Here is a 24,589-nt window from a genome sequence, read left to right as displayed (position 1 = left end):
ATTTAGTTCTAGGCTGCCCACTTTTATCATGATTTTTTCATACTTCAGCACTTCGGAGTAGTGAGAACAGGCATAAAAATGCTCTTCATAATTTAAAAGGAGACACCAACAACTACACTCAGGGTCTTTTTTAAATAGGCACTGAAGTTTTTTTCCTGTCTCTTCTGTTGAAGGAAACAGTTACAACAATTCAGATTTTTAAAAATGGGGAAAAAAAAAAACCCAAGACAAATCTCCAGACCAGTAAATTTCACCCAGTAACATTACTCTCTTCTAGCTTACTAAAGGAGCTCTGCAGGAAACACTAGGAGAAAATAAGCTATACAAGAAAAGCTCATGCCTCAAAAAGACAACCAAACACTTCTGGCATCCTTGAGGTTAAGCAGATTGACACTTCTGATCAGTCAGATTTTTACCCCTCCTATAAGCAATTTTATTGTATTTGAAGACAGCTCCAGGAACTAATGTATTAGAACAAGCTTTTTTCCTCCCTCACCAGTTAAAGCAATGGATGAGCAAAAAGTACTGCACTCTGTAGACTCTAAATAGAGATGGGATGTCTGAAAAAAAAACCAGTTTGCTTTGGTCTGAAGCTCTGGGAGGTAGCTGGCACTGGGGCCCACAGCCTTCTAGAACCATTGTGCAGCTGGGAGTTTCCCTAAGCACTTGTTTGTATGATTCTCTTTCTTGTAGAGCAGACCAGCAGAAGTTTAAGAAATGACTGTGTTGAAGGGGATATGCAAAGAAGAGGAACAGCTTGAACAGGATCACAGATCCCTTCAAAAATGGGAAGGGTTTGAAGCATTTACTACCAGCAGATCAAAAGCAAAGGGAAAATGAGCAGCTGCTCAGACTAAAAACTGCATCAAGCTCATGCTCTCTACTCCCCCAGAAGTGAGGAGTAAATCACACTAGCATCAGCAATCCTCATTGATCAGTGTTTTTCCAGACAGATCTTTCCCTCAGCCTATTGCCCAACCCTTTGAACTCAAGTCAATTTGAGGACACAAATTCCACAGTGTTTTTTTTTTAAGTTAGGTTTATTTAGCAATAGAAGTATGTACATGTAAGAGAATCCCCTGCAGCACAAGACATGCACAAAGCAGTGAGGGACTGAAAGTGGTGCTGCTCCATGGCCTTCTTCATCACCTGTCATCCCACTTTACTCAGCGGCAGGGCCAAGATTAGAAAGGAACCGGCAAGAAATTTATCAGTCCATGTGGCCAAGTCTTCAGGAAGAGCCTCCCAGCAACCGGTATTAAAACAAGCGGGCACCGTAACCAAATGTCTGTTTAATACCCTCGAAGTAGTAGCGCTGCCAGCCTTGCTTTGTTCTTTCTTCCTCACTGGCAGGAATGCCCTTGCCTTCCAAGCACACCTCTGTTTCACCACCTTTGTCATTGAAGTTCAAGGTAATGGTTGCAAAGTGCCCTAGAGGAACCAAAGCAAATCTGTCAGCAGTGTGTAGTGCAGTGCATATAGCCCCCAGAGGCTGCTCTGACCCTCCTTTTACAGGGCACCATTTAAGATTCTTCCAAGGCCTTCCCAGAGGGTTTACTGAGGGCAGCTGTAGGCCTTCCCTAGAAACACAGCTAGGAGAGGGCTCCCTCTTCCTGCGGTTTAAAGCAGCTGCAGCTACAGCTGCACAAGCAGCTACTTCATCCTTCCTACCTGGTCATTGCCCTACATAGTGGCTGAAGATGCTGCCATGATAAGGTGGGATAGAAAGCTGGGATAACACTGGAGCAGCTCCCACAACATCGTGTGCTCCCCAATCACGAGCCACAATGAAGTGTGGCAAACAGGGCTGCTATCCTTCAAAGATAGACAAGTCCATTTGTGGACTACTTACCAGCTGGCCAAGATTTAAATCTCCATTTCATAACAAGTTGCTTCTCAGGAACCTTGAAAAGGGAGAAAAAGACTAAGTAGTAATTTTTGGTAAATCCTGCGGTCTAATAGAAAACACCTAGAATTGTGTTGATATGAATGAAGCCTTAGAGATCCCTTGAGAAACACACACACAGAGGGAAAGAGATTTTAAGTGTCCTTTTCTTTCCAATCCCCTTCTAGAAAGGTATGCAATAGTACAGCCCCAAATTCTGAGACAGAGTCCCTGTCCAGAAGACTTAAGCGACAACTGACACAAAGAGACAAAGGGTCAGTTATCATCTTTAACACTCCTCCAACCCCTGGTAAGTAAAACCACACCAAGACAGGGGAGATCTATGACTGGAAGCCACATTTTCTCCCCAGACTGAAGTGCCATGCATTAATCCATACTACTAGGAAGCTTCAGCAGCCACAGAAATTATAGATAACTACTGGGCACCAGGTAGAACCCCACAGTTAGCTAACAGAAGCATTGTAAACAGAACTGATAACAAGTTAGAGCCTGGTAACAGTGCTGCCTCTGAGCAAAAGGCACTGGAACTGGTTAGTACTTACTAAGTCAACAAACTCTCCTGTGACACTGCCATCCAGCAACTGAAACTTGCCTCCTTTATCAGCCTCCAAGGTGGCTTGTGCGTGGGTGAAAGCTTGGACCATCTGAAAAGAATTCAGGAGCAGACCTGTATTACTTCACATTATCTTCCTGCAAACTTGTTGCCTCATGCCTCTCACCCAGATACAAAAGTTCTGGAAGAAGAGGTAAGTCAATAGTGTAAGGTCTTCAGCAAAAGACAAACCCCATGCCCTGGCCAGAACAGCAAGTTTTCAGTCACTACAGCAACATTTCACCTGCCCAAGGAAAAGAACCTGCAGCTTTCTAGTGCTATGCAGTGTTCTGAGTCACACGGTGATTTAGTTTGTTGATTTCTTAATGAAACCTAGTTCTAAGAAAAAATATTCTTTGCATTTTTCATTTTTATGAAAATAGGAAGAACAAGACTAAGACCATGTTTAAATAATGATACAATGCTGCTATCTCATCCTAAACTACATAATAGCATGCAGAAAAGTGGAAGCTGTTCCCAAAGCACGCTTTTGATACCACCCAACCTTAAAAGGAAAAAGCAAAAACCAGAAGGACACAACTGTAAATCCCAAGGGATCTAGCCACATGCAGTAAAGCATACACCTACACATAGGGGCTGACCACTATCTGGAACTTGCTTCTGGTTGGCATGAATCTCCTCAGGTCAGCTGTGTAAAAAGATGCACACACAATCTTTCAAGCAACTACTCTGCAGAACAGCTTTCTTATTCCATTCCCATGGATTGTGAGTGTCCTACAGAACTTTTTGAAAAGCTTATTAGGAAGAGCCTCCTATGTGCAAAGAACAACTCTTGAGAACACGCCAGGCATTACCTCCTGAGTAACAAATACCCGGTAGAGCTCCTCAGGAGATGTCAGGAAGGTATCCTTCAAACTGATCTTACAGGTTGGGATCTTGACTCCTATGGATTTGGGCTGCGATGCGGCAGTACTGCTCTTGGCAGCCGTCTAACAAAACAGGGAAAACAAACACATAGACACTTCTTTTCACCAAAAAAAAACCCCAAAACCAAAATGAACGAATGGTTCACATATCCAAGGAGAAAAAAAAGGCTCTTGGTAAAGATGCAATTACATACAACCATGCTTAAATGCAAAAAGCAGATTTACCACTTTGCTTGGAAGAAACATCATGTGCTGTCAGTGGAGACAGTCACACCTATTCTGCAGATCGTCAGTCCCTGAATGAATATATCCTATACACAACACAGGTTGCTCCTGTAAATCCCACAGTCTAAAACAGCATACCTTTCTTCACTGATCCCAAAGCACGTTTGCAGTTTTGTTTACCTTGCGGTCTTCTGCTTTAGGAGCCACCTGAGGTGCTGTTTCCATATGTTCACCATTCACTGTGGGCAAAATCATGCCCTGGGTGAATTCTGGAAAGACAGGAATGTGCCCATGAAACCAATAAAAGATCAAGTAAACCTTTTGACTATACTTTGAAATACACAACCAGAAAGGGCTTCTTGGTTTCCCCCTTGCTCTTGCTAGCAACCATGACTTGAAACAGTTTTTAGAAAATGTAAACAGATCTCTTTTTATAAACAATTAATTCTTTCCCTCATTACTCTCTACCAAAGGCACTGTCAGAACCTGCCTATAGAAACAATTAGGAACTTACCTCTTCTTCGCAGCCTAGACATCACATCTTCCACACACTGTTCTCACATTAATGTTGGTTAGCCTTAGACTTACATAAGTTTTTTCCTCACTCACTCTCTAATATAAATTGCAATTACACCTCAAAAACTTTTGCCTTGTTGGCCTAGACACACCAAACCAAGCTTTTCCATTTCTTTTCACAGTGGCTCTTCATTTCTTGAATTACTGCAGTAAACAACAGTAACTTCTAACTCCCTCTTTGATTTATCTTTATCAACACCAGATGCCAGGACTACACATGGAAAGCCAGGCAAGCCTTGCCAGTGCCCTGTCCAGCAGTACTAACACTTTTGTAACTCCATCAGAACCTTCAGCCTTGTTCAGAATTACATTTACTTTCTCTCCAGCTCAGTGACTTCTGCTTTTACCAATTATACAACATTTTGCTCCTTTTTCTTCTTCTTCATCTGTTCAGAATAGCAAAATTCCACTAGAAAGCAGAATTTTATCATATATGCATAAACCTGTATCCTGCAATACTTTGATCCCACTTATTCTCATTTATTGCAACCCACAAGATCATAGAGATTTTTTTGGACAAGCATTCTTATCTTTCACTGGGTGACTGCATCTCCCAGCCTTAACACTACAGTACCCGAAAAAAACCAAAGAGAACAGAAATTTGATCCTGGAAAAACAGCAGTGGTGGTTTGTGCCCAGCATACCTAGAACATGTAGTGTAATATAGGTAAATGGATACAAAAAGCAACTGTAGCATTCCCAGCCTGTATTTGAGAGGAAAGCCAAACTCAGCAAAAGTACATTAATTTAACTCCAACTGCTGGACTCAGATTTAACTTTAAAAAATTAAATTTCATCCAGATGCTGAGACAACTCATTACAAGACATCAATAAAATCTGCAGAGCAATTCCAGACATCAGTTATTCTAAAACCCAAGTAACACTACATGTCTTTATCAGTGTGGCAACAAGGGGAAAAAAAAAAACCACACCCAAAAAACCTGGAGAAGATATCACCTTCCAAGAGAGTAAGCAAAGTGAAGGCCAGATTGTGCCACAGGCAGTGACTATGCCACTGGATAACCTACACATTTTACTGGCTTTCATTTTCTCTACAGCTTCAGGCGATGAAGGGCATTATCACTTTTAAAACATAAATTCAAAAATACTGTTTATTAATGCATTATCACCAAAACCAATCTTTCTGGGCTTTGCTGAACTGTCTAGAGCCAGAAATGCTTATTCTCAAAGTTACTGTTATTGTTCTGAAACCTTTCTGTTGAGACAGAGTGAGCAACTCCTCTCTTTACCCCATCCCTTCTTTAGAATTAGTCTATATGGGTTCTCATAACACTTGTCCCTTCCAGTTACATACCTGTTTTAAGAGTGCTGATATAAGTTTTTATTGCATCTCTAATTTTCTTTGCACCCTCTTGCTTCATCAGGGTCTTCAAGTTAGTGTCAGGCTCATCTTTAGCAAGGCTGACAAGGATCTAAACAACAAAGACAAGCACTGATTAACAAGGACAAATGTGCACAGACCTCTTACTACTCAATTCAACATGACAGACTTTGGCTAAATTTTCATAAGCAGCCCTGCAGTTTTATTCACCTTTCACTTCATCTCCCTCAACCCACAGCACAGTATGTATATGCCTAAGTACTTTCTTGTGCTACAGAGCCCTTTGCATCTAGAAGACAGGAATTAATTTGGTAAAGATACAACCTGATAGGGGAGCAACTCTCTATCAGGGAGTACACTGACAGAATGAAAGGCAACGGTTTTCAGTTGAAAGAGGAAAGATTTAGAATAAAAATTAGAAGGAAATTCTTTATTCTAATTCTTTACTCTAAGGGTGGTGTGGCACAGGAACAGGTTGCCCAGAGAATCCGTGGATGCTCCATCCCTGGAGGTGTTCAAGGCCAGGTTGGATGGAGCTCTGAGTAACCTAATCTAGTGACAGATGTCCCTACTTATGGCTGAGAAGTTGGTAGGAGATGACCTTTAAAGATCTCATCCAGGCCAAAAATATTCTTTGATTCTATTGACTTAAGCAGTCCCTAGCAGTAAAAAATTCTATGCAAACGTTCAAAGGTACTAGGGAAGGAAATATTAATGCTGTGAGTATTCCTGTTAGAATACTCCAAAAATCCAGCTGTACTCACCTCAACTTCATCAATGTCATTTTCATCTGAGAGATTAGGAATCTCCACATAACCTTTGTACTTCACTCCTGTCTTTGAGGTTCCTGCAATTACAATTATATGGTTCAGATCAACCTTTTTTACTCTGGTCGTTGTCAAAGCAAACTTGCATTGCATCAAAATACAGTACTTCCTTTTATTATTATTTCCCAACTGAGGTAAGTATCCTTACCCTTGATATTATACATACATCTGACCTTGCAACAGGAGGGGTGCACCTTACTCACCAGTCCATGCTAGCTTGATAGCCCACTCGTAGAAGAAGATAAGTTTCCCCTTGCGGTTGTTAATGGAGGCCTCTCCATCCAGTTTACTCACTTCTGTCACCTCACACGCCCCTTCCTCACCCTCCACCCTGACAGGCAGGAGGAGAGCTTTCAGCCGCTCCGTGGACCAGTTGGAGGCATCCCTCTCCGTCCTGCAGGAAAACCGAGAGGGGTGAAAATCTGGGACAGGTCATCCTAGGAATGCATAACGGGGGTATCCAGTGCTCCCCAGTCTTGCCTCCCTACTCCGCTTCACCACAAACACACAGAGATTTATTCCTCAGGCTACCTTCACGCATTCCCCCGGCACACCTCGGCTTGAGCACCCCCTTATACACGCACGCAGCCCCGCAGGATTAGCCCGGATAGCTGCGTCTCAGCACCAGCCCCCGAGGAGGGGACGGGAGGCGGCCCCTCTGCCTGCGACTCCGGCCGCGCAGCCCCCTCCGCCCCGGGGCCTCCCGGAAAGGCTGAGAGCAGCCGCCCCGCTCACCAGTGCCAGTTGTTGACGTTGGTGGCGTCCGCCCGCTGCTCCACGATCCAGCGTGGGTCTCCCTCCCCCCACTTGGCCATCGGGACCGGGATTGCCGCCTCCGCTCCGAGCGCCCGTGGAAGCTGCTAGAACCGCCGCGCCGCCTCCCGCCTTCCGCCCGGCGCGGGCCCTATCCGGCACGCCCCCCCCGCGCGGCGCAACGCCGGTTAATTGGTTCCGCCCAGCTAATTGGTTCCGCCACGCCGCAGGCAGCTGAAGCTGGCACTCGCGGTCCCGTCCCGTCCCGTCTCGTCCCGTCTCGTCTCGTCTCGTCTCGTCCCCCAGCCCCCAGAGTCAGCCCACAGTTCCCAAAGCCCCGATCCCGGCTGCCGTCCCAGACACTCACAGCCCGCTGGGACTGGTAGTCCGAAGTCACGCCAATGCGGCCCGCGGGGCACGCCGGAACTCGTAGTGCGTAAACGAGGAGCGGCAGCGCCGCGCCCAGCCGGAGAACTACATGTGCCGGCGTGCCCCGCGCGCGGCTGCCCCGCCCCGCCGTGAAGACGCCGGTGCTGCTGGCGCGGGAGGGGCGGTGAGGTGAGAGAGGGGCCGCGGGCGGCGGGGCCGGGACCAGGGCCAGGGCAGGGCCAGGGGTAGTTCCCCCAGGCAGCCACTCACTCCCTCTGCTGAGGCAGCTGTGCGGTGCCGTTGCAGATGAGTAGGGTGCGAGCGGACGAGGAGGAGTACTGGCACAGTTCCAAGTTCCGGGCCTTCACCTTCGACGATGAGGATGACGAGCTCTCGCAGGTAGGGAGGGTCCGACCCCGGGACTGCTGATAAGACACCCTCGCCGGGTGGGCCCCTGTAGCCGTCCCAGCCCAGGCCTCGGCCCCGCACATCGCGGAGAGTTGATGCTCTGTAGGTGGATTGTCACCTACTGCGGAGGGTGCCGAGGGCTCTACATTAGCCAGTCCGAAATCTCATTAGGAAGGGGTTCCTCGCCCACGCACCAAACTGCACCTCCCGCTGGTTGAGCTGTTGGTGTCCGTGTGGGTGTCCTTGGGGTTCCCAGAGGTGAGGACGGGCTACCGTGTTTGCTGCACACCTACGGGACTGAAATGCCATCCCGAGAAGAAGCAATGGAAGCTGAAGATGATGTATTTGAAGTTCTTTGGGAGATGTTCAATGGTAATAGGAAACGAAGTGTATTCTTCAATTCTGATGGTCCTTATGCTAGGTCGCTCTTTTGTGTGTAGCTAAAGGAATCCAAACGGGCAGTGAACAGCCTTCGGGATATTGTTGATGATGATGATGACGACGACCTCGAGAGGGTCAGCTGGAGTGGAGAACCTGTGGGAAGTAAGTGCAGAAGTACTGTAAATTATCCTTGAGACAGAGGGGATTTAAAATTGACACTTAAGTCAGGAGTATTGTTCACTATCTAATCCTGCATATCTAATCTGATTCTAGTCTCCCAGGTCACATTGTGAGCTACTTGATTTACCTGAGCAGATCCACTGAAAAGAGGGTGAGCAGAAGCCCAAACTGTGTGAAAAAGAGAAGTGCAGACAAGTGGAGGGAATTCACTGTGTTTTTGCTAATATGTAGTCAAGGTCAGAGCAGGTATTTTGGTGGTTATGGATGGATACTAATCATTCTCAGGTGGTCTGCAAGATTCTAGGTAATCATTTCCTTCACATCACTGCCTGAAATGGCACTATTTAAAGTTTCTATGTTTTGACCCCACAGCACTTTAAGCAGACAATCCAAGGTTTAATGGGTGTTTATTGAATTACTGTTATGCTTGAAATGTGAAAGGGAGCTGTAAACATTAAGCAGATGTGTTTCTAGTGATGATGGGAGTGAGCTTATGGCCCACACACAAGCGCTGTGCTTTTGAGTTTATGACCCACAGAATTGTGACACTTACTAGCCAGTGTCAAGCCATGAAAATTACACATGGATCACCCAAAGGACCTTTTAAGACTGATCTTCTTGTCCTTTGCTGTAGCTTCTCCTTCTGCTTTCTTTTCCCACCCAGGGTCTCTCTACCAATTTTGGTTTTTTGTCTGTCATTCTGATCCTGAAATATGTGTGTTGTGCAGCTGTGTGAAAATGAGGGGAAACTGTATTGAACAGGCAGGAGGGAGACATAGGCATTGTTGCCAGCAGAGGCAACAATGGAAGCTGCTTTATCTGTGTAGGGAGGAAAACTATCTTATGCTTTCCTGAACACTGAATGCTGCTCTTAGGCTTCTGCAATTTGAGGTAGGCCAGGGACTCTGTCTTGCTCTGTACTTTTAGAACAGCGACTATGCTTTGCTCCATGCAACAATATATAAATGGTGGGGATGTTTATGTATTCCTTTTGCACAAGCTGTAGCCAGCTGTACAACATTGCTGAAACCTGCCATTTCTGGAGGACAACATGCCACTGCTTAACAAGTAGCATTACCTGAGACTGGAATTCTGCATGGAGAGATGCACTGCATCTACTTAGTGCTGGGGCTCAGACTTACCAAGATGTTCTAGTGTAGAACTGACCAGCACGCGTCTGGTAATGTTTTTACTGTGCCAGATTATTCTTTACAGGCTCTTTCTCAGTTAAAAGTGACCTGTCTGCACACAGGTATCTCCTGGTCAATCAAAGAGACAGCTTCTGGCAGCACTGGCTCCTTGGATGGCCGAGACTCCAGCCTACAGAAGGGCCCTTCTTCCTATGCTGCTCTTCCCAAACAAGCTTCTTCCTACTCCCTAAGCAGCCTGTTCAAAGGTGAGGTTCATTATATACCATATTGACAAATATGGTATATAGCAGATGCATATATAATATAATGTATTTAATACATTATTATATACATTTTGTGTTATATATATTATAATATATACAGGACTGTCAAGGGGTATCTGTGCTATCTTGTGTAAATTGTTTTATCTGAAGTGTGTTGCAAGACAGGGAAGCTCCAATCCCTCCTCAGGGTGGAAATGTATTGCTCACTGGTTAGAAATTGAAGACTGTCTCATGCAGTAGATCACATGTTTTTGTGGAGTGGGAAGGGGCTTTGAAGATTATGTCTTCTTAAAATCCAGGTTCCAAAGAAAGCAAGGTAGAGCATAGCACTGGGTGGCAATCCGTTTGGTTGGTGGAAAAGAGCAGGCTGCAAAGGGACTGGTTTGACCCGTGTAGCCATCATTTGATTTTCTTTCTGTAGAGAAGACAGATTGATTATCCTTTATTTGGAGCTGAGCTGGCTGCTGTTGGTGTTGGTTCAGCAAACAAGTGATAGTGGCAGCATAGCTGGTTACAGGGCAACTGTGCAGCAGGCCATGGATAAACATACACAGCTTGCAGGAGTTCAGCTCTGTTCTCTCACAGCCAGACAACAAAACAGCTTTTACTTTGTCTCTCTTTCTTTGGGATGTGTTTTTACTCTCAACTTTGACAATAAAGTGATGAAGAAAGGCATCCAAATTGCAGCCCCAATGAATGCAGCTGTCCATGTTGCCATGGCCTATGTTGCAGTGGTGCTTGAGCTGCTCTGCAGATAGACGAGTGAATTCAGTCTCTAACCTCTCCTGGCCTCTGCACCAAGAGAGCAGATAGGGATGGAGTGTGATGTGGTTTGCGATGCCACAGTTTCAGTGCCTTAGAATGTAAGCAGATGAGCTCCAGCTTTGCTGGTGTAGTGTGAATCACTGTACAGGGTGGCTTGTTCTACAGTGGCATAGCTGCAGTAAACTGGCTTGCAGTCTAGTCTTACATTCCCTGTGCAGGAGATGTTGCTGATGAAGGGACAGTATCTCATCAGTGTTTTTGTTTCAGGACGAAACAAACTCTCAAGTTTTCAGTCCCTTTCAGATGGTAAGTTTTGGGTCCCTGCCTCATTTTGGGAGGGGTTCAGATTTACATGAAACAAAACATTTCCCAAAAAAAGGGAAGTGTCATCTGCCTTATGATGCAAAAAGGGAAACTGAATCATGTGCTGTCTAAAAGTTCAATCATAGGTGGTTCTTTCCTCAAAGAAGTTAAATTGGCATGATGATTTGGGGTAAATGTACAACTGACAACTCTTTGTTTTAGAGTAATGCTGTATTGCCATTTAGGGCTTAAGTTTGGGTCTTCTGCCATGCAAACCAAGAAAGGGATGGATTTGGAAGTGGATGTGAATCAGGATTTTTATGTGCTACTCATCTGTGCCTTTCCCTCTCAGCCCTCACTGACACAGGAATTAAAAACTATGCCCCAGAGCTGCGCAGACCGAAAGCTGAGTACAAGGTGAGCAGCCTGTGCTTGTTGTATGCTGAGATTGGTGAACTTCCTACTCTACTGGTTTCATGGGAAGTGGTTAGTTGCTGTTTCAGACAGAAGAGGGCAATGCAGGGAATAGGACAGGAACTGCAAAATGATGCAGCCTTGCAGTAATTTAAGCACTCTCTGCTTTTGCTCAGAAGTCCAGAGCTTTGCTAGGCATCTTTTTTTTGGTTACTTCTTTTAATGAATTGCCCAGCAGTCTTTGCGGAAAGGATTTCAAAGTAGTGCTTTGCCTGTAAGCTGCTTTTATTCTGATACACTGGCATCATATGGGATTTTTAATTTTTTTAAAATATGACTGTTTTGAAATTTCCTGTTTGTGAATCACTGGGACAACACAGAGAGAGTTGTGCAGAGGCAGTGTTCCAATTGGCAGGGATGTTTGCCTATCAGATATGCAGTGATAGGTGTTGGAGAATCTAGAGGATTTTGGGACTGGGTGGATTCCTCTAACTAGGTGTGAGATTGTGGTTCCATGTCCCTAGGTCCAGGCAGTAACAGGACTGAGCCCATAATCCCTACAGATACAGACATGCACAACCCTAACATAGCTGCCTGCATGGATTAACACAGACAGACACCAATGCCTTTATGAATATATACATGCAGATAACACTCAAGCTTGATCCTGAGCTTCCTTTCTGTCTGACAAATTCCATTAGTGAACATACACACACTCTATGGGTCCCTCCAGTTGCTGGTCTTTGGTGTCTGGTTTGTTTTGTAGCTAAATCCCAGACTCCAGTCTCTTCCAGTAGCTGGTACTTGCATCCTTGAGCAGCTAGGAGTCATGGTCCACCTGTCCTTGGCCACGTGATCCTCCCCAAGTTGGTGTGTTTTGTCAATTAGCCATTAATAACATAACCTAACAGACAGCACTTCCTCAAAGCATGGCAGGAGAAACAAGACTGCCCTGTTGTGTTCTGTTCTGGACCTGCAGAAGCAGTGAAACAGGAAGGAGAAGGATTATACAGCCTCTTAAATGCAGACAGGGGTGGTGTAAGTGAAGTGGAACAAAGAAGGGAAAGTTAGTGGCAGCTTTTGATGAGTGTCCTGACAATGATAGGCTGAGAAGCTGCCTCTGGCCAGAGGTGCTGGAGGGAACCCTGGTGCTCAGGATAATTTGACACTCACTGTACATTGCTTTGAGAGACTTGTGTGCAGAGGTTTCCTAATAAGACTGGGTCAGACCTTTCATCCTTAGATTTGGACTTTGAGTAAATCTTCAGTGGATTTAAAATTCAGTGTCCTCAGAGCTGGTTCTTGTTACTCCCTTTCTCTGGGCCTTCTGAGGCAGAAAGCTAAATTGCAACCACTGGCTTGAGTGCCTCACAGAGACCTAGATGACTTTATGGTGTCTGAGTTAGGAGTGGCTCAGGCCACCATCACCTTTTTTCCAGTGCTTCAGATCATAGTGTCTGCTTGCTGCAGGGGGAAAATTCTGGTCGTTGCAGCAGTGGTAGCATATTATGTTAAGATGGTCCTCCAGGCTTCAATGCCCTTGTCACATTGTCCTTGTCTTGTGCAACTCCCCAGGTGCTTGCCTGAGGCTGTTGCCCCTGTGCTCTCCACACTGCTGTGGAAGGCTCACCAGCAGAAGTCTGTCTGAATTGTAACAAGAAACTGACTCCTTGCCCTTCAGTTTTGGGCTAGTCTGTTTTGCATGTACTTTGTTTGTCCTGAAAGCAACATAGTTTGCAAGGAGAACAACCTGATGCAGTGCACTTCTTATAAAGGATATGATCACAGACCTTACTGAGGCAATAGAAGGGCTGTGCTAACATATGAGCCTTTAGCTTCCCTCCACACCAGCATATGCAGAGTCTGAGGGCTCAGCATTTGCACATGAAAAATGTACATACACATCCTACTAACACCTTTCCTGGAGAAGCTGAATGATAAGTGTGAGTAGCTACATGTGGACCATCACTGATGCAGCAGAAATGGAAAGCGGCTTGGAGACTACTGAAATAATCTGAGGCTTAAGAGTGCTTTATTTTTCTTGTGGCAGGATTACAGCAGTGACTGGAGCCCAAAAGATACAGTCAGGCGAATGCAGAGGGGCAAGGTAAGGACTTTGAACTCCCACCTGCTTGTAAGAGATGGAGAGTGGGTGGTCCCAAAATGCTTTACACTTTCTGTGCTCCTGGCTGTTCTGGGAGCAAGGAGGGGATCAGTGTTGTTTGCAGCACCTAGCAGGGATGGTGGTCTGCCTGTCTGTTACTTTGCCAGGTGGCAGTGCTGGAATCACACTAGCTCAGGAACAGCAGGAGAATTTCAGGGTTTTGTTGCTTTGTTTACTTGAGTTGTCCCCTCAGCAAGGCTCTGATAGTAGGTATCTATACTGCTGTGTCCCTTTCTGCTCCGTGGGGCTGGGTTTATTTTAAAAATCTGAGGGGTTGAGGCTGTATCTCCATTCTCAGTTGGTGGCAGATGGAGGGAGAAAGACAAAAAATGGTTTAACTGGAGTTGTAATCTTAGTCTCAGCTGCCTCAGTGTGCAGTGAACACATAGGGAGATTGTGTTTTCACTCTGCATGTGTCTCCTCAAAGGCTGAGGTGAACTAAAGGCTGAGAGAGGCCACAGATGTGGGGTAGGAAGAAGGGAGAAAGAGTTATGACTCTACTCTTCTGGTCTCCTTTGTGGAAAGGGGCCTGCAGAGTTTCCTCCTCCTGTCAGGGCTAGTGGTTTGTGGTGTACAGGTAAGTTTTGTCTTGTTACAAGGGTGTTTGTGCTGAATGTACCTTGTGTGCTGTCCTAGACTGGGCAGTAATGAGGTTTGACTGCAACTGCTGTGGATAATTTCCAGGGATTATGCAGCATGTGATTTCAGCTAAATGAGAATTTCTCCACTCATTGGGAGGGCAGTTATTCATGTTGCTGAAGGCCTTCTGGGAGAGGAATAAATAATACCTTGGATTCAGCCTGAGGACTGTCTCATGTCTCACGTGCCTACTTCTTCCTGTTCTGTCTCTAGATCTGCTCTCTAGAGAGATTTCGGTCCCTGCAGGACAAGCTGCTGCTCTTGGATGAAGCTGTGGCAGGGCATGATGGGAATGTCATTACTGCTGTGAGTCCTGTACAGGGCTGGGACTTCTGGGTGGCCCTACAGAGAGTGCTCATAAGAATGCAGTCAGCACCCAGTCTTGCAAGACTGGAGGGTGTTCTTTAGTTCAAACCAAACAGTTACTGGAAAGTGTCAAAGCTGAAGACTTTAAGGGAAATTCTGTATTCCTGCTGTCTTTCCTGCCACTTTGCAGAACTGATGTTAATAAGAAAGAATCTGATGCATCAGATTTTTGCAACTGCTTCTTGAAGGTCAAGGTTTATTCTGCTCATTGTAGTACAGATCTGGGACCTGGCGCCTCACCAGTTTTTCTGGCTTCTAAAGGAAATGGGATTGTGTCAGAGCTTCCTTCATCCAGATCTTTTAATTCCTTGGATTTTGCATGGAAATGTTTTCCTTTGCAAATTTTGGTCTCACTCATCTAAACTCCAGAGTAGGAGCTTAGGCAAGAACCTAGGTAGCTGTGGCCCAGGCTCACTGCTTGTCCTGGGTGCTGTGGGTACTAGAATTAAGTTCAGTGCTGTAAGATCTGTGTTTTCAGAGGCCTTTTGCAAAAGCTTCCCTAGACCTTGACCAGTGTGATGTTTGTTTGTCTTAAATCTGAGCTATCTGTCTGTGCTCACAGGTCCTGATATTCCTGAAACGGACGCTAAGGAGAGGTGAGCATGGCTGGAGCTGGGATTTCTGTAGTGTGCTTCAGTGAAGGACAGAGGGGGTAATTCTTTCACTGGGTGCAATTTACAAAGAGAGCATCTGGGGTATTGCTTTTTTTCTAAGCATGAAATATTTTTGTAGCAAGCATAATGTGGGAGGCAGGGAGGATTGTGATGCCTACAAAGTCTCCAGAGAGGAGCTTTAAGCAGGGGTAGGTGGTGGTGATCAGATGAATGAAAATGAATCTGTAGAGGTAGTGCATGGAGGTGGATTTAGCTGTTGGCCCAGTGATTGGGGTTTTCTATGCTCCAGCTTCCAAGATTGTGATTTGAGATGGGATAAGGTTGTTGAATCCTGCCAGTGACTTCCAACTTCATCCATTGTGCTAAGTACTGTCTGCTTGGTAGTGCTATCTTACCTTACCCACCTGTATATAAACTCTCTCCCCTCCAGAGATCTTGTTTCGGGAACTGGAGGTGCGGCAGGTGGCCTTGTGCCATCTGATCCATTTCCTCAGAGAGATGGGTGAGCAGAAATTCCTTCTGGATCTGCTCAGGTGAGGCTGTTGATCCTTCTTGTCGCAGGGCTAAGCACAGTGCCACAAGCCTGCCTCCAAGTTAATGCTTGCTAATTCCCTTTTTCAGGTTCTTAGATAGGACTGAGGAAGTTGCTGTGAGTATTCCCAGGAGCATAAGCTCCCTTACTGCAGGGGGAGGCTGGCTGCAGAGTGTGTGGGAATCAGGCAAAAGCTTTTTGTCCCCATTTAATCCTCTGGAATACTGTATCTCCCAAATCCATGAGAATTGACTGCTTCTTTCCCCTCTCCCTCCAGCTGTCTCAGTACCGGGAGCATTTGAACATCCAGGATGTAGAAAAAAGGAGGGAATTTCTGAAAGGTTGCATCGGGTAAGACAAAATGCAAAAGCAGGGGAGGGATGTGGATTCTTCATAGAAGGTGGTAGTGAAGAAAATTAGAGCTCTGTGCCAGTGGGTATGTGGTTTGAGAGCTGATGTCAGTTTTCCCTTAGTGGGGAATGGGAGTAGAGTTGTGGATACAGTGTAGACCAGAGAGAAATCATTTGTGGTGATCACTAGTCCAGCAGCTTTTGCTTTTTATTCAGGAGGAAAGATGCTTCAAGGGACTTCCTGACATTCGTCCTTCAGACTGTAATGGGTGAAAATCTGGGTGCCTGAGCTCTTGAGGAAGTTGGTAGCATCCACTTTAGGTTATTCTGTGAGAGGTCCTGCGTAATGTTTCTTTCTCTGGAGCCTGTCTAGGAGAGTGCCAGTTGGAGAGGGCAGGGGGTCAAGAACTTGAGTACCCACTAGCCATTCAAGCTGGGAAGAATAAGAGCTTGTTTGGTAGAAAAAAAAAATTCTTCTGAGTGTACTTAGTAGCAAATGAAGGATTCTTTACTTAAGAGCTGGTTACAGTGTCTCTTTCCTTCATGTTTGGCCAGGCTGCCATTTTCAGCTGAGGATACCTCCCACATCCAAGACCATTATACCTTGTTGGAGCGACAGATCATCATTGAGGTATGAAATCTCTGCTGGTCAGGAGATGGCTGGAACTACCTGTGAGATCTCTTGCTGTCCCTAACTAACACCACTTTGAATCAACAAGCCTGCTCTGGTTAGTGTAGTTGTGATTGCTATTCAGGCTGCTGTGCCAGGCACATGTGAAATACCAGATCTGAGACTTGATAGCATGTTGAGGCTGTGCTTGCGCATTGCTGTCACAACACTCTCTCTAGGTCTCTATCCCACAGCTAGACAGGCAGTTGTCCTGGTTCATATTTACCCTGTCTGTCTTCCTGTTTCCACAGGCTAATGACCGGCACTTGGAGATGGCTGGGCAGTCAGAACTATTTCGGAAATATCCTCGCAAGGCTTCAATTCTCAACATGCCACTAGTGACCACCCTCTTCTATTCCTGTTTCTACCACTACACAGAGGCTGAGGTAAGGATGATGTGGCAGAAGGTAAGGTTGCATCTCATCCTTGTAGCCCTCAAGATGTGGGGTGGTCATATTAAGGAAAAAAAGGGAAAGAGAGGTCATATTTAATCCCTCAGAGACACTTTGTCCCATGGCACCAGTTTGGAATTTTGTGATCCAAGACATTCAACCTGGCACAGTTTGTCAGGGAGTTGCCCCCTAGAAACCACTGTAAATCCCATGAGGCTGAGGTGCGTGGTACTGGTCTTGGAAGTGCTGGAGGTGCACCAATTGAGGATGTGGGGAAACTAGACCAGACAGCTAATGGGGTGGGATAGTTGCTCTCTTCTGCCAGCTGCTTCCTCCTGTGGCACTGGCATGAGCAAAAAGCAGTAAAATCTTGAGAAGATTGACTATGTGCAAGGCAGATACCTTACAACAGGTGTTTGAACCCCTGCTGTGGCCTGCCCTTTGAGTTTGCACTGACTTGTCTGCTTTCTCTAGGGTATGTTCAGCAGCCCCACCAACCTGAAGAAGACATTTAAGGTGCGTGAGTCTTCCCTGTTGTGGCAGCACTAGCTGAAAACGTGCAGACTAACTGTATATCATGAAGGGGCTCAGTAGAAGGAATTTGAGGGGCTCAGCATTGAGCTAGGGAGGGGCCCATGACATCCTTTTTGAGCAGGGCCCTTCTGGATTCTCAGAAAGGCCAGTGGGAGCTATGTGGAGATGGATATGGATGTACCCTGTCTGCAGCAGCACTTACAAATCCCCACTTACTACTCTCTGTGGTCCTGTGTCTGGCGTCAGGCAACATCTTGCCTCTTTGCCTGGCTGTTGGTGTGGGTCCTGACAGGGCCGGGGCAGATGCCATTCTTGTCCAGCCCACACAGGCCTTCTGAGCTGTGCTACTGTTCTGACTGCAGCTCTCTGCCTTGCAGATTCCTGATAAGCAGTATGTGCTGACTGCCCTGGCTGCCCGTGCCAAGCTGCGGGCCTGGGGTGATGTGGATGCCCTCCTCACCACCAAGGTGAGCTGCAGAAAGCCTTGCTGGGGACACAGTCCCAAGTACTGGTGTCTGCTGCTGATAACTGGCTTGTTCTGGGGTTACTGGACAGACTGGTTTTATTTCAGCAGGGCCCAGCACCTCTGCTGCAGGGTGTTGCAATACTTTCCTCCTCTCCCTGCCCAAGACCTCTGCTGGGCCTGGCTTGGCTTTGGCAATAAGGTCAGAGAAGGGGGCTGCCCCTGAGCCCTGTAACCAAAAAGATTGCAGCCAGCCTGTGCCCAGCCACTGTGTGAAGGGCTCTGCCATGGGGTGCATGTGTTGGCTGTGGAGTATGTTGCTGGCACTGGGAGAAAAAAAAAACACATTTTCTTGGCTGGAAGGATTGTCCTTTTGTGTTAACAAAGGTTTGGTTGTCATTTCAGAACTGGCTGGGTTACACCAAGAAGAAGGCACCTATTGGCTTCCACCGGGTGGTGGAGATCTTGCAGAGGAACAATGCTCCTGTGCAGGTGAGCCAGGAAACCCTGCTTATGTCCTGCTCTTTATTGGGATTTGGTGTATGAATGACTCCTCAGGTGAGCTGCTTCCTAGCTGGAAGTGGGAGAAGCTTGCTGATCTTCTGGCTTTGCCAGGTGGACGCAGCACTCAGCTGAGCAACCCATGCATGAACAGATGTGTGGGTGGTATTGAGGGCTGGGTCCTAGCTCTGACTGCAAGAGGGACAGCAGGCCAAAGGTGGCTGGGAGCTCTTCCCATGTGCATTGCCACCTTTCTTTGCTGCATTAAATTTTCTTGCTCTTTATCTGGCTGGCAGTGGTTAACCTGATCTGTAGGAACCAGGTAGCCTAAGACTCTGTTGATAGGAGGAAAAGTGCCAGGAAAAACTCTGGACATGTGGAGAACAGAGTTCAGGCTGCTCAGGGTAAAGTTCCCTGGGATAATGTTTTTGCAGGCAGTGGGGTCCATCAGTCACTTTTTAAACATGACCTTCTAAGGGAATAGGAGCAGGCAATTTCCAAATGTTGGAAGTCAGGCAGGCAAGGCAGAAGGCCAGCTTAACTGAACAGGAGTCTTCTTGTGGAAATAAGACAAAAAAAGGTGTAGAAGCAAGGTGAAATGACATGAGAAGAATGCAGAGATACTGCTTGCCACTGTAGGGAGAAAAGTTGAAGCTGGCCAGAACTGTGGGGAACAACAGACAGAGTTTTTACAAATATTTTAATGGCAATTGGCAGTGTAGAAATAACACTGGCCCATTACAGGATGAGAATGGTCGCCTCACAAACAGATGATGGATCAAGTGGGTCTCAGTGCCCTGAATTGGAAGATGATGACTGTGAAAATGGTCAGCTCCCAGTCGACCCTGAATCTATGCAGGATCTGCTGCTTTGGTTGGAAATCTATGGGGCATGATGGGATTCATCAGCTAATCCTCAAAGAGCCAGCTGATGTCATCACAAAACTTGTCAATAATTTTTTGGGTCTTAGGACACTGGAGAGATCCCAGATGACTGGAGACTGGTTAATGTCCCAATTTTCCAGAAGGCAAGAAGGGGACCTTGGAGACTGTAGGCTTGCTAGTCTTATTTCAGTGCATGGTAAAGTTATGGAGAAGTTTAAACTGGGAGATATTGAAAAACCTGGAGCACAACACAGTCGTTGGTCACAGCCAGCATAGCTTCATGAGAGGAAAGTTCTACTTGTCAAATCTGATTTCCCTTTATGACAAGGTAACCCACTTGGTTGACCAAGGGAAGCCACTCCATGTAATGTTTTTAGATTTCAGTAAAGCTTTTCATGTCTCTCACAGTATCCTTCTGGACAAAGCATCCAGCATGTAAGTGGATAAACGAGTGATGAGATGGGTGAGCATTTGGTTCATAAGTTGGGCATAAAGAATTGCAGTGAATAGGATGACATCAGACTGGTGACTGGTCACTAGTGGGGTTTCACAGGGCTCCAACCTCAGCCCTGTGCCCTTCAACATCTTTATAAATGACTTGGATGCAGGACTGGAGCAGATACTAAGCAAGTTCATAGATGATACAAAACTGGCAGGAATTGCTGACTGCCTAGAAGGCAAGGAGGCTCTGCAGAGAGATCTCAACAAATTAAAGGGCTGGGCAGTCACCAAAATTAAATGGAGTTCAGCAATGGAAGGTGACTGATTCTACATCTGGGGTGGAGCAGTCCAGGATGTATGGACACACTGGAGAATGAGAGACTGGAGAGCAGCACCAGGGACCCTGGTCACATTCGATGCAGGTTGAATCTCAGACAACAGTGCCCTGGCAGCCAGGAGGGCCAACCCTGTCCTGGAGTGCATCAGGCACAGCGTGGCCAGCCAGGCAAGGGAGGGGATTGTCCTGCTCTGCTCTGGGGCAGCCTCACCTTGACTCCTGTGTGCGTTTTTGGGCACCACAATTTAGAAAGGTTATAAATCTATTAGAGAGTGTCTAACAGAGGTGAAGATGGTGAAGAGCCTTGAGAGGAAGATGTATGAGGAGCAGCTGAGGTGACTTGGTCTGTTCAGCCTGGAGAAAAACATGAGGGGAAACCTCATGGCAGCCTACAACTTCTTTGTGAGGGGAAGAGGAGGGGTGACCAGTGACAGGACCCAAAGGAGTGGCCTGAAGTTGTGTCAGGGTAGGTTTAGGTTGGATACTGGGAAGAGTTCTTTCACCCAGAGGGTAACTGGGGACTGGAAAAGGCTACCTCAGGAAGTGGTCACAGCATGAAGCCTGACAGAATTTGAGAAACATTCGGATAATGCTCTCAGGCACATGTTCTGACCCTTCTGGGTGGTGCTGTGCTGGGACAGGAGTTGTACTCTGTGTTCCTTGTGGGTCCCTTCTAACTCTTTTTCTACAACTCTGAGCTTTGTAAGCAAAACCTCTGGGATCCTGAACAGTCTTGTTGGGGTCGCTTGTTCCCTAAAGAAGGGGCAAAGTCTATATGACCAGCAACCTAGAAAGGTTTTAGGGCTGGGGTGGGGGAAAAGAGGCAGGACATACCTGCAGAAGGGAGCTGAGCCATTCTTCTGTCTCTCACAGGTGCTGCAGGAATATGTGCGCCTGGTGGAAGATGTGGAGACTCGGCTGAACCTCGCTAGCAAATACAAGTGCCATGATGTTGTCATAGAGGTAGATTGCTGCTGTGTAAAGAGATGGGACATGGGCCTACTTTTTCTCTCTAGCTTTTCTGCTCTCTGCCATGTGCCGCTTCTGTGATGTGTCTGTGGGGTTTATTTATCCCTGCGGCCTGGGAAAAATGATAAGGTTCCCAGTAGAAGTCCATGAGCCAGGAGAGTGGCTCCTAGTGTTTGTGCTGTGAAATTGTTCTATGTTGGGAACTGGATGGGGGATTGTAGAGTTGCCCTGCCCATCTGCAGGACACTATCTAACCATGGAAGTGTCCCTTTCTCTCAGCTGGGTACTGGTTTTGCCCTTTATCTAGACCTACCGGGATCTAAAGGATCGTGTCCAGCTGACAGCATATAAGTGCAAGGTGGAGAGGGGCTCTGCAGAAGAAGAGAAGATACAGAGCATTCTCAGCAACATGGTAAGAAATGCTTGCTCTTTCTTCCAGACACTCTCATCAGCAACAGATATAGATTAGGTGTAGGGGCTTGGCTGACCTATGTACTTCCTATCCCTGCTGGGAAGGTAATTATCTGTTTGGGGTTGCATTCAGGAGAGGAATGAATGGTTATACCGATAGAAATGGCACGCTCTGGCCATAGCTGTCCTTGTCAGGGATTGGGAGTCACTAAGTTGGCTTCTAGGGCTCTGTGTTCAGCATTGCTGTTAGTCATGTCCTGTTCTCTCTTTTAGCAAATCCGGTGGAAGAACTGAGCACCTGTGAAACAGCCTGTTTGGCCATTCTTGTCACTGAAAGAGGGAACTGCAAAACCCAGTCCAGTGCCAACAGAGCAGCTCTGTTACTACTCATTGCATGATCAATGTTCGTCGGTGACAATGGGTGCCTGTGGCTGTGGGACCGTGGCGTTCAGGCTGGTTGAAGACAGCTACTAAAATGTAGCTGGTGAAACCATGGTACTGATCCACCAGGGTTGATTGTTTTTGGAATCTGATTGTCTTTGTGGCTGTAAGCCAGGCATCATTTGTGTATATGGAGGGAAGTTGCTGGACACAGCAAGATGAATGGTTGCTCTGGGTGGTGCCTGGGCTTACTCTTCCAAGAGGAATGTGTCAAGTCACACTCATGAGTCTCTCCACCAGAGTTCTCACCAGTCCCTGTAACACTCAAGCTGGCTTGGGCATCACTAATGGCTGTGGCTGGAGTAAAACCTACCTGGACCATGTTCTCCCTGTGTGAAAGTGTTGGAGGAAAGGACCAGTTGCACTTTTATTTTGATTCTGGCTCACCCTAGGAAAAGAGGTGTGTGAACTCCTGCAGAGAGCCAGGACAGCAACCTTTGCCAGTATCCTTCTGCTAGCACTTTGCAGCATTTGGAAGATCCCTTTATCAGGGAAATACCTTGTGTGGAGGTGGTCAGAGTCCTGATGGGTTGGATGGAGAGCAAGCAGGGACCTCTCTGTTGACACAAACCTGCTGGCCCCAGCAGCTCTTTTCTCTGAAAATGTTATGCCAGGAAGGATTGAAATGCACTTTTTCAGAAACACAACTCCTCAGGCAGCTGCTGGCTTCATCTTTTCTGACCTCACTTCATTTCTGTAAATAAAGCTGTCTATTTATCCTTGGGCTGTTTTTTTTTCCTTCCCCCACTAAGCACATTGTCATTCTTATATGTTAATCCTGAGCAATTTATCACCTCCCACAAAAATAAGTTGCAGGATCTTTTTTTAATGTTCTGAAAAGCACAGTGCATATCACCATGGAGTGACATTGCTTGCAGCAGTACCTTATTTCACACCTTCAGTGCCATGGCACAGATGAATTAATTTTAAAGAGTTTGTAGGAGAGTTTGCTGCCACAGAGGGTCACAGGAGAGTAGATTTGGATTCCAGCCTCCCTGCTGCACTGTGAACTGGTTTTCTTCTTCTGTTGGTGTTGATTCCGTAAAAAAAGAAAATAATTTGGGTTGGAAGGGATCTCTTGGTCATCAAGTCTACTCCTGCTTTAGCAGGATCACCTGGAACTGGCAGACCAGGAACTGTGGCTGTGTGGGTTTTCAGTATCATCACAGCTGGAGATGACTCAGCTTCTCTGGGAAACCTGTTCTGAATTTGGCAATACTCACAATATATGGTGGCTTTGTGTCTTCAGATGGACCAGCACATTTCAGTTTGTGCCCCGTGCCCTTGGTTATCACTGGGCACCACTGAAGAGAGTCTGTGTCCCTTTTCTTCATTCCCTCTCATCACATACTTGGACAAATTGATAAGATTGTCCTTGATGTAGGACCATTTTAGGTGAGGGATGCTAAAATTAATAGTAACAAGTCTAATACAGCTTGTATTTTATGTAGCTCATACTAACTGAATAAACAGAAGTTTTTTACGGGCTGCATAAAGTCATATAACCCCATAAACTTTTAGATAAGACAGATGGGGAAAATGGTCCTCCAGGGAGATGTTTGGAATAAAATCCTGTTTCTAGTCAGAGAAGAGATGATGCAGGGATTATTAAATAGCTTTTTATAGATCTTGAAAACTAGCCAGGTCCCAAGGCTCAGCTGTTTCAGCTGAAGACTTTAAATCAGCCTGCAAGTACTGGGCTAGGCAGCTGAGCTCTTTGCATGTTTATTCCTTTGTGTCACTCTGCTGCTGCTCTTTGCTATGTCAGAACAGTGCTGGGCAGCCACCAAAGCAAGGGTTTGTATTTCACCTGCATGTGGCAGAGCACAGGTAATTTTGTTCCAGTGCCTAGAGGCATGGGTTGATCAGCTCTGCTATCTCTCTGGGCTTTTGAGTCCCTTTTTCCTTGTCTAGTGCAGTAGTCCTGCAGAAGTAGAGCTTTACATGCTTTTATAACAATTATCAGTCTGGGAGGACACTGTGCTCCTCTGCTACCTCCTGTCACATGCTGTCTGCCTGCTGTCATTTGTCCTGTTATTGTACACCCTTGACACCTCTATCCCTTCCCTCAAGAAAAATGGAGCATGTCATTTCAAAGTCTGGAACTGTCACTAAACTCAGGAAGGAATTAAACACTCTGACCCTATTTTTGAAATGTCTGTGAATTGCATTACTTTATTCTGGCCAAGATGTGCAGTGAAAATCATTCCAATTGCACATGTCCTGTATAAGACTTTTCACATATCTATACACTTATCAGAAACAATTTTTGAGCAAACAAGCTTTATGTCACGGGTGTCCCTATGTCAATTTTTCTTTTAATGCTGGCAGATTCAACACATAACTCATTCTTCTTAACACACACACAAAATATTGACATACTGCACTGAACTCGTACAACTCCCTTAGAGTTAAAAGAACCCAAAGCATCTGAGCAAACTCTGCCATAAAAGCTACTAACTTACACGTGGCCTAAAAAAATTTCACAGTGCACCTTTCACCATAGAATGTCACTACAGGATTTTCTGCAGGACTCAAA

At 46.2% G+C, this 24,589-nt stretch overlaps 2 protein-coding genes across 3 annotated transcripts; one reads left to right on the top strand and one right to left on the bottom strand.

Moving 5' to 3' along the window:
• Window positions 1-1,029: 1,029 nt before the first annotated feature.
• Window positions 1,030-7,233, bottom strand: AHSA1 (activator of HSP90 ATPase activity 1). Its single transcript, XM_062495222.1, has 9 exons — window positions 7,091-7,233; window positions 6,559-6,749; window positions 6,293-6,375; window positions 5,502-5,619; window positions 3,791-3,879; window positions 3,314-3,448; window positions 2,449-2,550; window positions 1,853-1,904; window positions 1,030-1,431 (listed from the first exon to the last, which is right to left on the bottom strand). Exons 1-9 carry the CDS (start codon window positions 7,168-7,170, stop codon window positions 1,259-1,261), a joined length of 1,023 nt encoding a protein of 340 aa, XP_062351206.1. The 5' UTR covers window positions 7,171-7,233; the 3' UTR covers window positions 1,030-1,258.
• Window positions 7,234-7,633: 400 nt separating this feature from the next.
• Window positions 7,634-22,772, top strand: VIPAS39 (VPS33B interacting protein, apical-basolateral polarity regulator, spe-39 homolog). Of its 2 annotated transcripts, XM_062495220.1 has the most exons (20): window positions 7,634-7,666; window positions 7,784-7,876; window positions 8,326-8,428; window positions 9,699-9,842; window positions 10,893-10,931; window positions 11,281-11,345; window positions 13,393-13,449; window positions 14,359-14,451; window positions 15,074-15,107; window positions 15,556-15,658; window positions 15,747-15,774; window positions 15,935-16,008; window positions 16,563-16,638; window positions 16,929-17,063; window positions 17,544-17,585; window positions 17,981-18,070; window positions 18,472-18,558; window positions 21,103-21,192; window positions 21,506-21,610; window positions 21,883-22,772. In XM_062495220.1, the coding sequence occupies exons 2-20, from the start codon at window positions 7,784-7,786 to the stop codon at window positions 21,901-21,903; spliced, it is 1,479 nt and encodes a 492-aa protein (XP_062351204.1). In that variant the 5' UTR covers window positions 7,634-7,666; the 3' UTR covers window positions 21,904-22,772. The 2 variants fall into 2 exon arrangements, with proteins under 2 accessions (XP_062351204.1, XP_062351205.1); XM_062495221.1 differs by lacking the exon at window positions 13,393-13,449.
• The last annotated feature ends 1,817 nt before the right edge of the window (window positions 22,773-24,589 follow it).

This window comes from Cinclus cinclus, chromosome 6 (genome assembly GCF_963662255.1).
Source record: "Cinclus cinclus chromosome 6, bCinCin1.1, whole genome shotgun sequence".
In the NCBI taxonomy this organism is placed as follows: domain Eukaryota; kingdom Metazoa; phylum Chordata; class Aves; order Passeriformes; family Cinclidae; genus Cinclus; species Cinclus cinclus.
The sequence above is the reverse complement of the archived record's forward strand: the minus strand, read 5'-3'. Positions and strand labels throughout refer to the sequence as shown.

Bases quoted from the DNA above. Each gene is read 5' to 3' on its own strand.
- AHSA1 (XM_062495222.1), bottom strand. From the start codon at position 7,170: ATGGCCAAGTGGGGGGAGGGAGACCCACGCTGGATCGTGGAGCAGCGG. The intron at 6,750-7,090 runs GTGAGCGGGGCG...GTTTTCCTGCAG, and splicing joins AACGTCAACAACTGGCACTG to GACGGAGAGGGATGCCTCCA. The intron at 5,620-6,292 runs GTGAGTACAGCT...TTTGTTGTTTAG, and splicing joins ATGACATTGATGAAGTTGAG to ATCCTTGTCAGCCTTGCTAA.
- VIPAS39 (XM_062495220.1), top strand. From the start codon at position 7,784: ATGAGTAGGGTGCGAGCGGACGAGGAGGAGTACTGGCACAGTTCCAAG. The intron at 13,450-14,358 runs GTAAGGACTTTG...TTCTGTCTCTAG, and splicing joins GGCGAATGCAGAGGGGCAAG to ATCTGCTCTCTAGAGAGATT. The intron at 21,193-21,505 runs GTAGATTGCTGC...CCCTTTATCTAG, and splicing joins GCCATGATGTTGTCATAGAG to ACCTACCGGGATCTAAAGGA.